The 13,891-nt window shown below is 39.0% G+C and overlaps 1 protein-coding gene across 9 annotated transcripts in view; it reads left to right on the top strand.

Moving 5' to 3' along the window:
- Positions 1 to 13,891, top strand: part of IMMP2L (inner mitochondrial membrane peptidase subunit 2) — a 969,308-nt gene that overhangs the window by 913,901 nt on the left and 41,516 nt on the right. For 8 of the 9 annotated variants that reach the window (XM_079932145.1, XM_079932149.1, XM_079932144.1 and 5 more), the window contains 2 exons: positions 2,199 to 3,488; positions 12,633 to 12,796. In XM_079932145.1, coding sequence (XP_079788271.1) covers positions 2,199 to 2,336 — 138 coding nt within the window. In that variant the 3' untranslated portion in view covers positions 2,337 to 3,488; positions 12,633 to 12,796. Of the gene's footprint in view, positions 1 to 2,198; positions 3,572 to 12,632; positions 12,797 to 13,891 lie in introns of those variants that run through there. The other variant, XM_079932146.1, reaches the window with a different exon arrangement.

Genomic DNA, 13,891 nt, shown 5'->3' with positions numbered 1-13,891 from the left:
AAATGGAAACTGAAGCATCATAGTGACAATCATGATGCAATTTGTGATCCTCAGTTGAAAATTTAAAAAAAAAATCGCTCTGAAACACATTTGGACAATTGAAAACATTTGTATATGGGCTGTATATTAAGTAATATTGTATCAATATTAAATGTCTTGCATATAATGTATTGTGTTCATGTAGGAAAGTGTCTTAGGTGATACATGCTGAAGTATTTGGGGATAAATTCAGCATAATGACAACTTTCAAATGTTTCAGGAAAAAGTATATGTGTAGAAATATATATATATGCACATATGAGAGGGGAATGAATGCAGCAAAATGTAAATAACTGGTGAATTTTGGTGAATAGAGCTGTTTTTTATACAACATTTTCAAATTTTCTGTAGGTTTCATTTTTACAGTAACAAGTTGAAGAAAAATTCCTTTATTGGGCCCATGGGCTTCTTGGTACCCTTTGGGCTTATTTTGTTTGTATTTCAAGATGTTGTGAATGTTTTCTTTACTTTTTTTTTTTTAATGTTTCTGGTTATCTATTTGGAAGTTTCTCCCTTGACATCCAGCTCTGAGTCTCTGGGCAGTGTGTTTTTTCAAATGCATATAAATAGAAGAACTTTAATGAAAGCAGTGTCATATGTTAATTACTATGGAGCACCAATTTATAGGAAAAACATCTGAAAATAAAATGGACACATAGTATCTGGCTTATAGATGGCACTCAATATGAGTGTGTTTTGTAAGCTTCTGCATACCATTAAAATATTACCTGATAGCACCAACAAAAGGCACAGATTACCCTTCACAGGTCTGAGGGAGGGCCTGGAAATCTCTGAGTATAGGGCCTTGATCTGCATTTTAAACCGGTTTGCTACATTTTTTCTTTTTTTTTTTTTCTACATTCTTTTGAGCATTGCAGTTCATGTCCCTAGGGAGCCCTGACATGTCTTTAAGGGCTCCCTCCCTCTCAGGACTCAGTCTTATATCCTCCAGGAGAAGTTCCCTTCCCTTGCTTCCTCTTCCATCCTGGTATGTCTTTTACCATCTGCAGTGATTTTCATATAGATTTTCCTCCACCTATGATAGGGTTACATCCTGATAAACCCACTGAAGGTTGAAAATACCTTAAGTAAACAATGCATTTAATAAACTTCACTTACCAAGCATCATGGCTTCGTCTAGCCTACCTTAAACGTGCTCAGAACATTTAACATTAGCCTACGGTTGGGCAAAATTAGCTAACACAAAGCCTATTTTATAATAAAGTACTGACTATCTCATGTAAGGTACTGAATACTGTACTGAGTGAAAAACAAAATGGTTGTAAGTGTATCAATTGTTTACCCTTGTAATTGTGCAGCTCAAAGACACTGCCCAGCATCACAAGAAAGTATCAGTATCATACCGTATATTGCTAGCCTGGGAAAAGATCAAAATTGGAAGTACGGTTTCTACTGAGTGCGTCTTGCTTTCACACCATCATATTCTACTGAGTGCGTCTTGCTTTCACACCATCATAAAGTCAAAAGTCATAAGTCGAACCATCATCAGTAGAAGACCATACACTGGATTTTTCTCCCTTGGTTTCCCGCCTCTCCTCATGAGCAGCAGATCCAAATTGCTCAGTGTACTTTCGGTGGAGGCACCCTACCCAGCCTCACACCTAACTTCTGCTGCTCATCCAGTATGTGGGACAGGATTTTTTACAACATGTAGATATTTTTAAGGTATCTCTGATTTTCCACCAAAAAAAAAAGAAAAGAAAAAGTCTCTCTGAGATACTGGGAACGCTGGAGGAAATTCTGAGAATGTAAACCAGATTCATGCCTCCGGGGGTTAAGCAACCAGTCTACTGACGATAGAGGTTAAGGGTGCAGCCCCTGAACTTGGACTACTCAGCCTTGAAGCCAGCCTCTGTGGCTTGAGAGCTATGTGACCTCTGGCTAGTGCTTTAACCTCCCTGAACATAGTTTTCTCTTATGCAAAAAGGGGATATCAGTACCTACCTCAAATGGTTGTATTAAAGGAACTTACATATATAAAGCACCTAGAAAAAATGCCACTAAGGGTTTACTCTCTTAATCATCATCGTTATCTTTCCATGGAACATCAGACCTGGATCAAATTCTGTTTTCAAGATATTAATGATGATCCTGTATAAAAGAACATCTTTCTCACTTTGTGTCTCTCATGAGTTCAGGTTTCCCTGGGACTCCTGCATGGTCATGCTACTCACATCCTGTGGCCTCCAGAGCGCTGGCAGAAATTGGAATCTGTTCTTCCTCCAGAGCGCTTGCCCATTCAGAGTGAAGAGGACTGCCTGCATGGATCTCCCTGAGCTGCTGCGATGGGGAGGCACCACCACCAACCCCAGGAAGAGGGATGGAGAAGAGGAACACCATAAGGGCAACGCTTCCCCCAAGATGATGCTGTGCAAGAAACATTTCTATCAATCACATTAAGATGATCTGTATCAGTAGAGAAAGAGTTGTAAAATATTAAGTAGTATTAAATGTCACCTGATTTTGTGTTAAATTGTAATACCCTGTTCAATGCCAAAAAAATGCAGACCTTTGGGAATATGAAAATTTTATTCCCATATGTCTCAAAGGGGATAATTTTGAATTTTTTTATGCATACATATTCTATTGATAGATTTTGATTTTGGAGCTTACTGCTGGAAGAATATGAAGACTAATATGTGATGGAAGTAAATAACATTACTCAGTTACTCTGAAGATGGAATATGAAGAAACATTATACACATAGTGTTAGGAATTATAATTGACAGTATCTACAATGCAGTGACTGTCAGGAAGAACAGTAAACTATGATGTAACAATAAAACACTGATTTGCTCAGGTACTGTTTTGGGTGTTTATTATTTGACCTGTAATAATCATCCATTAATAAGGAATACATTCTCTCTTTGGGAAGGAAGGAAGCAATGGGGAATCAATTCTCTCAGTATTTTCATATAGCCAAATCTTTCTTACTGGCCCTTTTTTAATCCAGAACTTCTCAGTGATCTCATGCCTATGCACATTGATGAGTAAACCTATTTGTCAATATTCAGATACTGTTTGGTAAAATGTTCTGAGAGAAATGGAAAAATCACTCCAGATCAAGTTTGATTTTTTTTTCCCCTCCCAATGATTTTTCAGTGCTCATGTCTATAATTCTGAAATCACCTATTGAAAAGTGGAGTAATAGTGGCATAATAGATTTTATAATAGTATAGCTAAGGAGGTAAATTCCCTGCATGCAAGTCTATATGTATGAAGCTTTTCTTTTTTTCCTCCCATTGGTGGGAGGTTTGTGCTTATGGAAACTACATCTCTAGCTCAATCTCCTCTGTGTGCCTCATCTCATTTTCTTTTGTTTCATCAGCAGATAAGATCCCAGACAAGGATTAGCCATCGTGCAAATGTGGATGCAAACTCATTAGCTGGCAGGAACAGAAAGAGCAACAGCAAAAAACATATGCAAAGTAAGAGTATATGTTACTAATAATAATTCATTAGCATCATAATAGCTAGTTCAACACACATCAATGAGTGCTTATATACTAAGGTTGGTCAAAATTATCATTTTATAAAAAATATCTGCTTAATATCTCTCCGTGGGTCTATATTACCCTTATGAGTTCTTCATTTCCATCTCCCTCTCTTCCCCAACTTGAACTTCACACTTTGGCCTTTAACTGCAGATTACCAAATTCTCATTGCTATTTCAAGGCTTGAAACTTTTTTACCCCTTGGTGAAGTGCATCCCCTGGGATTATATGTAAAATGTTGAGTGCATAAAAGTATTAAACCTTTAGTTACTAGAACACAGGAAAGTTCGGGGACTATGGAAGACAAAGGGGTACCTGGATTAGCTGCTACTTACCCTGGTATGGAAGAATTTGGTATTTTAACAGTTCAGCAAATTGGCTATCAGCCTTACTACCTTATTGACTATTTGTGTCTTCCTATTCAAACTATTAATTCAAGATCGTAAATCTTCAGACAGGAGACAAATGCTCCTTCTATTTAATTTTGTATTCTCAGGCCATCTAGCATATCACCAGCAGAGCTAATTCTTGATGCTTGTTGAACAACTCAGCTCATAAGCTACCTCCTCAAAGATGAAACTCCAGGTAGAGTTTATAACTGTGTTCCCTAGTATGTACTTTCATGAGTGCCTCAATCACTGTCACTATTAACCAACCAAGAAAGAGTTCTTAATTGTCAACACTCCCAGGTCCAGCAAGAGGCAACAGACCCAGGAGCCCAGTCTTTCTGTGAAAAAGGCCTATTAGCTTATATTCATAGTTATGACCTGAGGGACAGGATTCTAATTAAACACACATATAAGGGCTGACTGGAATCCTTTCCAGAGACCTCAGAGGGCCGGCACTATCTTTGCACTCTCCCTCTGTCATGTTGCAGAGCACCAGTATCTCTCAGAGAAGAGCCCTATGCATGTCTGGTGCCCTGGTTTTTGTGACTGCCACCCATGGGACACCCTTTGATCACCGGCTCTGGTGGCCAGCAGGGCTGGCATTCATGTGTCCCATGGGACTACAATAATTGGAGAGTCACTTCTTGGCTGGCTACCATCCCCAGGGCACTGCACAGTCAGGAGACTGAAACCTGCACCCAGTCTTTCTGTGACAGAGGCCTATTTGCTTGACCTGGAACTTTATTCTGAGGGCAGGGATCTGGTTTAGCACACATCTAGGGGCCTACTGAGTTAAGAACAGCATGGACAGAGGTGGGTGGATGCCATATTTGTGCTCTCCCTTTGCCTCATTCCAGGTTACCAGCATGTCCCGGAAGACAGCTTGTCTGGCACCCTGATTTTTGTAACTGCCACCCAGAAGACTCCTCTAGATTTCCTGGCCCTGGTGGCCAGTGAGATTTATGCTTGTGACCCCACAGGACTACATGTATTTACGTACTTTAAAAGCTGCTGCCTGAGGGCCTGGCTTCCAAACCACTTGAAGCTAGGTACTGACAGATCCTCCCCTCCACTGACAGGTCTTGGCACACCCTCAACTACAAGGAGCCACCAAAAATAAAACAGGCTGCATGAGCAATCACAAAGGATTGACAGACAACCAAGGGCTAAGGCAGAGTAGAACAATAAGTTCCATCTCCTACACAAGGCCACTCCTTTAAGACTGGGAGAGATGGTTGTTTTATTTAGTGCATAGAAACCGACACAGAGAGTCGAGGAAAATGAAGAAATAGGAATATATTCCAAATGAAAGAACAAGATAAAACCTCAGAAAAAGTCAATAATGAAACAGATGAGTGATTTACCTGAAAAAAATTTCAAAATAGTGGTAATAAAGATGGTCACCAAACTTGGGAGAAGAAAGAATGAACCCAGTGAGAACTTCAACAAAGAGATAGAAAATATACAAAAGTGCCAAAGAGAAGTCACAGAGCTGAAGAATATAATAACTGAACTGAAAAATACACTAGAGGGATTTAACAGCAGACTAGATAAAACAAAAGAAAGGATCAATGGAATTGAAGACAGAGTGGTGGAACTCACACAATAGGAGCAGCAAAAAGAATAAAGAATGAAAAAAAGTAGAGATAGTTGAAGGGGCTTATGGGACAACATCAAGAAGACCAACATTTTCATTATAAGGGTCCCAGAAGGAGAAGAGAGAGGAGAAAACTCATTTTAATAATGCCTGAAAACTTTCCTAACCTGGGGAAGGAAACAGATATCCAGATCGAGAAAACCCAGAAAGTTCCAAAAAAGATGAACTCAAATAGACCCACATCAAGACACATTATAATTAAACTGTCAAAAGTTAAAGACAAGAAGAGAATCCAAGCAGCAAGAGACAAATAACTTATGTTATGCACAAGGCAACCCCCATAAGATCATCAGCAGATTTTTCAGCAGAAACTTTGTAGGCTAGAAGGGAGTGACACAGTATACTCAAAATGCTGAAAGAAAAAAACAAAACAAAAACAAAAACAACTTCCAATCAAGAATACTCCACCTGGCAAAGTTGTCGAAGGAGAGGTAAAGAGTTTTCCAGACAAGCAAAAGATAAAGGAGTTCATTGTCACTAAACCAGCCTTACAAGAAAAGTTAAGGAGACTTCTTTAAGCTGAAATGAAATGGTGGTAATTAGTAACAGGAAAACATATGAAAGTATAAATCTCATGGGAGAAGTTAAATATATAGTAAAATTCAGAATAATGTAAAGGTGGTGGCTGAATCACTTATAAAGCTAGTATGAAGGTTAAAAGACAATGGTAATAAAAATAACTATAGCTACAACAATTAGTTAAAGGATACACAAGATAACAAGATGTAAAATGTGACATCAAAACTATAAAACATGGGGGGGAATAAAAATATAAAAAGCTGTAGATTGCATTCAAACTTAACTTGTTTTATGTAAACCTCATGATAACCACAAAGCAAAAACCTAGATACATAAAAGGAAAATAGAAAAGAAACTAAGCACACCACTACAGAAAATCATCAAGTCACAAAGGAAGAGAGCAAGAGAAGAAGAAAGACACAGAGGAACTATGAAACATCCAGAAAACAATTAACAAAATGGGAATAAGTACAAACCTATCAATAATTATTTTAAATGTAAATGTCTTTTGATTGGAGAATTTAGTCCATAGAGTGGCTGAATGGATTAAAAAAAAAAAGACCCATCTATAGGCTTCCTACAAGATACTAACTTGAGACATAAGACACACTGAAAATTATAAGACATTGATGGGAAAAACTGATGAAGACACAAATAAATGGAAAGATATCCAGTGCTTATGGATTGGAAACATTAATATTGTTAAAATGTCTATACTACCCAAAGCAATCTATAGATTTAATGCAATCCCTATCAAAAGATGCATGGCATTTTTCACAGAACTAGAACAAATAGTCCCAAAATTCATATGGAACCATAAAAGAGCCTGAATTGCCAAAGCAACCTTGAGAAAAAAGAACAAAGCTGGAGGTTTCACACTTCCTGACTTCACACTATACTCAAAACTACAGTCATCAAAACAGTACAATACTGGCACAAAAAGAGACACATAGATCAGTGGAACATAATAGAAATCCCAGAAATAAACCTATTCACTTATGGTCAGTTAATCAATGGAGAAAAGACAGTCTCTTCAATAGGTGGTACTGGAAAAACTGGACAGTTACATGTAAAAAAATGAGATTAGAACATTGCTCCTATCAAACTTTCAATGGCATTTTTCACAGAAATAGATCGAAAAATCCTAAAATTTATAAAGAACCACAAAAGACCCTGAATATTCAAAAGCAATCTTGAGAAAGTACAAAGCTTGAGCTATCATCCTTCTTGACTTCAAACTATATATCAAAGCTATAGTAATCAAAACAGTATGGTACCAGCATAAAAAAGACACATAGATCAATGGAACAGAATAGACAGCCCAAAAATAAACCCATACATATATGGTCAATTAGTTTATGACTAAAGGAGCTAAGAATATACAATAGTTTCCAGGACAGTTTTTCAATAAATGGTGTTGGGAAAACTGGACAGCCACACGCAAAAGAATGAAACTGGACCACCATCTTACACCATACACAAAAGTTGCCTCAACATGGATTAAAAACTTAAATGTAATATCTGAAACCATTAAAAGAAAACATAGGTGGTAAGTTCCTTGACACTGGTCTTGGTGATGATTTTTTGGATTTGACACCAAAAGCAAAGGCAAACAAAGGAAAAATAAACAAGTGGGACTACATCAAACTAAAAGCTCTGCACAGCAAAGGAAACCATCAACAAAAGAGAAAGTCAACCTACCGAATGGGAGAAAATATTTGCAAATCATATATCTGATAAGGGCTTAATATCCAGAATATATTTTTTTAAAAACTCAACAGCAAAAATATCCAATTAAAAAATGGGCAAAGGCTCTGAATAGACATTTTTCCAAAGAAGACATACAGATGAACAACAGGTACAAGCACATATAAAGGGGCTCAACATCACAATCATCAGGGAAATGAAAATCAAAACCACAATGAGATATCACCTACCTCCAGTTAAAATGTCTACCAAAAAGAAAAGAAACAAATGTTGGCAAGGATGCAGAAAAAAGGGAACTCTTATGCACTGTTGGTGGGAATGTAAATTGGTGCAGCCGCTATGGAAAACAATATGTACATTCCTCAGAAAATTACAACTACCATATGATCCAGCAATTCTGCTTCTGGGTATTTAATCTGAAGGAAACAAAAATACTAACTCAAAAAGATATAGGCACCCCTATTTTTATTGCAGTATTATTACAATAGCCAAGACTTGGATACAACCTAAGTATCCACTAACAGATGGATAGAGAAAATGTGGTATATATATATCCAATGGAATATTATTCAACCATTTTGAAAAAGGAAATCTTGTCATTTATGGCAACATAAACCTTGAAGACATTATACTAAGTGAAATAATTCAGACAGGAAAAGACAAATATTGTATGATTTCACTTATATGTGAAAACCAAAAAAAAAAAAAAAAGGAAAAAACAAGCTCATAGATTCAGAGAACAGATTGGCAGTTGCCAGAGGTAGGGGCAGGCAGGCAGTGGTGAGGTGTAAAATGGATACAGGGTGTCAAAAGTACAAACTTTCAGTTATAAGTCATGGAGATGCAATGTACAGCATGGTGACTACAGCTAATGATACTGTATGGCATATATAAAAGTTGTTTCAGAGAATAGATCTTAAAAGTTCTTATCACAAGAAAAAAATTATAACTATGTATGGTGGTGGATGTTAACTTATTGTGTTGATCATTTCATAATACATGGAAATACTGAGTCATCATGTTGCATACCTGATACCAATATAATGCTATATGTCAATTATACCTCAATTAAAAAAAATTTGGAGACACCCATTTCTCCAATTTGGGTCTTGATTTCTTGTTATCTTTTAAATTCTCTCCTCTCCTGCTAAATTTAAGAAGTGAAAGTGATCCAAACTATAAATTTCTCACCAAGAGCTGCCTTCCTACACTACCAGTTTTCCTTCTTAAACACATGAGAATAAAGCTCTTAAAAATTTATATTTTAAAAGTCAGAAATCTCTCGAGCATCTCTCTTACAACCGACTTCCAATAAACAAAATCCTCAGCAATGTCCTTATTTTGCCACCGTCACTCTTTCCTTCATTCGTATGGCAGAGGCTTTAAGCAGTTCACCAAAATCATTTACCTCTTTTTCCTAGAAATACCACTAAGTTATGTTCTCCAGGTTCCCCTGCAGTTAGTTATGACCATGTTTCTGAGTTCTTGCCAACTCAAATTATGATTAAAAATGATTAATGTATCTGGCGCATAAAACCTTTCATGGGCTCCTCCAGCCTCTTCCCATGTCTTCCGGTGGGAGGCTTATGATTAGAAGACCTTAAGGGTAACAGAAGCACATGATGGAAAATGTCTGGGTCCCTGAGTGACTATCTGAAAAAAGCCCAACACAACTGAAACATTTTCCCTGGACTATTAAGTGAGCAAGAAACACATTTCTATTCTGTAAAGTCATTGAGATGTTGAAGTCTGTTAACACAACCACGTCTCCCTTAACTAACATAGGTTAATTAATAGAGATTCCTATAGTGAAGGATTCCTAGTATAGCTTAAAGGACTGTCTCTGAGTTAGCTCTTCTTTGAGTCAAGACTATCATGCCTCTCTTTCAAAGGTTAAGGTCTCTATCTCCAAAATTTGATAACAAATTTCATATGCATTTCAGTCTCAAAATCAGCTGATTACTTAATTTTTGATCTTCAAATAGGAAAGACAACATTACGAAGCCATTCTAGTATATTGACAGTTGGAAAGATTATAGAATGGACACTTTCACCTGGCAGGGCAAAATGGGAAGGGTATCAAATTCACCTGGGAAAATATATCAAATTCAGGAGGAATTTGTTATGTTAAATAGTTTACACGATGACAGAGATACAATTTGGGCTTTTACATTAGTTTGATCTTATTGACATTTAAGTTGAAGGTACAGTAAGTTTTTCATTACTTTATATACTTTAAATCACAAGATTAGCAAGTCTTTAATCAGTCCTACTCACAGGGTGGTATCCAATCCTCAGCTGCAAAGAGTCCAGATCCACCCACTAGCGAGATGGGAGTACATACAAAGAACCTGAGGACCCTAGTAAGAGGTTTCATATCCGAACATAGCATCCAAGGGCTGACAAGAAGTGAGGTCCCACTGACATTCTCCAATGCAGGCCTCTAGTTCTACTCTTTTCAGTCTTCTCACAAAACATATATCCTCTATTTTGGGTGAAACATTACTTCTTCAAGGAGAATGGGAGCCGTAAGCATACATATTTTCCCCTCAGATCATCCTTTTGGAACCCCATTCCTCCTTTTTGAAAGAACAAAATACTTCTCACCAATTTTCTCATATTGTTGCAGTTTCTGTGGTCTTTATACAGAGCTTTACTCTCTCTGGGCGATGTCATAGATAAAAACGCTGCCCAGACTCAAAACCACAAGCATGTCTCTATCCCTCTCCCAGTATATTTATCTAATTCATCTATTCACCTTCTTCGAAGATTACTTCATACCCTCTCCACTTTTACACCTTCTCCTAATGCTCTCCCTGAACTAATGATTTTGCTTCCAATTTAATGAGAATACATAAGGAATAAGAAGAGGACTTCATCAGTCTGCCATAACCATGTCTAACAGCCTATGTGTACCTGTATCCATGTATTCTGCTTCCTGACTGTCTGATAAACTAATTAAAATGCAGCTTTCCATTTCAGAAAATTGAATCCATGACTAGGAAGATAAATCTGAAAATATATTCAGACTACAGTACAAATTACTTTAAAAATGTATCTATAAGAATTCTCTTTTGTCCACTTTGTATTAGATCCAAGCCCTTCTACATAGTCAAGGAAATCACTCTTGTAATTGACCCCCCTCTCTACATTACCAATTTTTCCTTTCTCCGCAGCATTCCCATCAGCATATAAATATGCTGTAATTTCTCCCACCTGACAACTCTTTCCATTGACACATGCCCCCTTGTACTCTACTCACTCTCTTCAATCCCTTCTCCTTTTATAAAACAACTCCTCAAAAGAGTTGTCCACAGTCTCTGTCTCTATTTCTTCCTTTCTGATTCCCTTTGAAACCAAATCCATTCAAGCTTTGACCCCTACCACTCAACTAGAACTTTTTGTGTTAAGGTCACCAGAGACCTCCAATATGCCAAAGACAATTCACAGCCTTCATTTAACTTGACCTTTCAACAACATTTGATATTGCTTTCCACTCCCACCCTTATATATTTTATTCACTTGCCTCCTGGGGATTGACTATCTCTTGGTATCCCTATAGTTCACTAACAATTCCTACTCAGTAGCCTTGGTAGGTTCCTTCTCACCTTGTCAACTTCTAACTATTAGAATCCTCTAGGGATCTTTCAACCTCTTCTGTCTATGATCATTCCATTGACGATCCCTGAGCCTTGGAGAGAAAAAGCTTTCTGCCCAGGCTGCTGTGAGCCCTGTAGCCATCTGAGAATCACAACTAGAAAAATACTGCATTGCAAGTATTTTCTCCCATTCCACTGATTACTTTATCATTTTGTTGATTGCTTCCTTTGCTCTGCAGAAACTTTTTTTTTTTTTTTTTTTGAGGTACGCGGGCCTCTCACTGCTGTGGCCTCTCCCATTGTGGAGCACAGGCTCCGGACATGCAGGCTCAGAGGCCATGGCTCACGGGCCCAGCCACTCCGCGGCATGTGGGATCTTCCCAGACTGCAGCACGAACCCGCGTCCCCTGCATCAGCAGGCGGACTCTTAACCACTGCACCACCAGGGAAGCCCCAGAAACTTTTTAGTTTGATGTAGTCCTACATGTTTTTAGCTTAATTATGGTAATCATTTCACAATGTATATCAAATCATCACATTGTGCACCTTAAATATATACAATTTTTATTTGTCAATCATACCTTAATGAAGCTGGAAATGAAGAGGAAAATACAGTTTTCACTTTTCAGAGGAAAATACAGTTTTCACTTTTCAAAACTAAATATGAGTATCAAAATCACCTAGAAGGGCTTCCCTGGTGGTGCAGTGGTTAAGAGTCCACCTGCTGATGCAGGGGACGTGGGTTCGTGCCACGGTCTGGGAAGATCCCACATGCCGCGGAGCGGCTGGGCCCGTGAGCCATGGCCACTGAGCCTGCACATCCAAAATCACCTGGAAAAATCTTCTCAAATCTTATGTCCAGAGAAAAGATCACTCCAAAATATTCATTGAGTGAAGAAACCTGAATTTCCTATTATATTTTTTATTTTAATTAAATGTAAAGCACCAAGCACCACTTATTTCTTTAGTGAGGTATCTTTTTTGTAGAATAGAAAAATGAGACGAATTCTACACCCACTCCCACAACCATCAATATAATGACAATAGTGATAGACATATTCTGGCTATGTAGGAGGATGTAATTATTTTTAGGAAATACATGTGGAAATATATCAGGTTAAAGTATTCTACAAAAATGTTTAAATTCTTGAATATAAATGAGGGGCATATACGGACCCATTGCATTGTTCTTCCAATTTTTCTACAGGTTTGAAAGTTTTCAACATTTTAAAAATGAGAGAAGAAAAGGCTGAGTCAAGACGGCATACTAGGAGGACGTGGAATTTGCGTCTCCTCACAACAATGGCACCTACCAGGCACCGGTGGGGGACCATGGACACCTAAGGGGACAGGAGGAACCCCAGCGATGGGGTAGGACGAGGGGCATGGGGGAAGTGAAGGGGGAGGAGAAGTGGAGGTGGGATGGGACTGGCATCCCTGAGGGGCAGCTGGGGGAAGGGAAGGGACCCCACGCCCAAAGGGGGAAATTGGGGAGCCATTGGGAGGGCAGAGGATCAAAAGGGAGCATGGCCAGGTTTCTCCTGCCCATTTGGACTCCCAGGAACCTGTAGAGATCCCAGGCCTGATCCTCTGACCACCTAGGCCCCCTCCACCCACTTAGGTCCTGAGGGAGTGGGAGGGATGGAAGGGGGAGCAAAAGTAAAGGCTGGACCTCTGGGACCAGGACCCCTGAGGAATGACTGCAGAAGGGAAGGAGTTCCCACACTCAGAGGGACCCACCCACGGTTAGGGGTCCAGCGGTGATGGGGAAGACCCTGGGGGATACAGTGGGGGAGGGCTGCAAAGGAACAGAAGGGAACAGGGCCAGTGCTTTCCCTGTCCACTTAGGCACAGGGAAGCCTGTTGGGCTCCCAGGCCTAATCCTCTGCCCTCGGAGCCTCCCTCCTGCAGCTTAGAGCCCAAACACCTCCCCTACATCCCCACCTAGGGCCCTACCTCTACATTCGGAGACTCCCTCCAACGCACTGGGCCTAAACCCCACCCACACACCGTCACTCATGGTTCTACCTCCAAACTCTGGAACCCCACACTCTAGAGGCCCTCCTTTCCATGTGCTGCCTCTCCCATTCTGTGCAGGTCCTAAGAAAAGGCCCCGCACCACGTTCAAATGTCACCACCCCACCCGCCTAGGTCCCACACCACCATAAACTACACCCCTGCCTAAGTTCCACCCCCACCTAAACTCCGGCCCCATAGCCAAGGATTTTTTTTCTTTCTTTTTCTTTTCCTTTTTCCTCTTTCAGATTGGGGTTCTGTTTTACCTTCTTGATTCATTGTTGTTGATACTTTTATATTTTCATTTTTCCTAATTAATCTTTTATTTTTCTAATTTTATTTTATTCTTTATACTTTGTTAGTGATCTCTCCTTTTGGCTTGTTCCCTCATTCCTTTTTTTTTCCTTTTTCAGTTGTGGTTTTATTTTACTTTGTTGCACTTTTTCCAAT

Source organism: Stenella coeruleoalba (assembly GCF_951394435.1).
Source record: "Stenella coeruleoalba genome assembly, chromosome: 9".
Taxonomy (NCBI): domain Eukaryota; kingdom Metazoa; phylum Chordata; class Mammalia; order Artiodactyla; family Delphinidae; genus Stenella; species Stenella coeruleoalba.
This window is presented reverse-complemented; position numbering and strand designations above follow the sequence as displayed.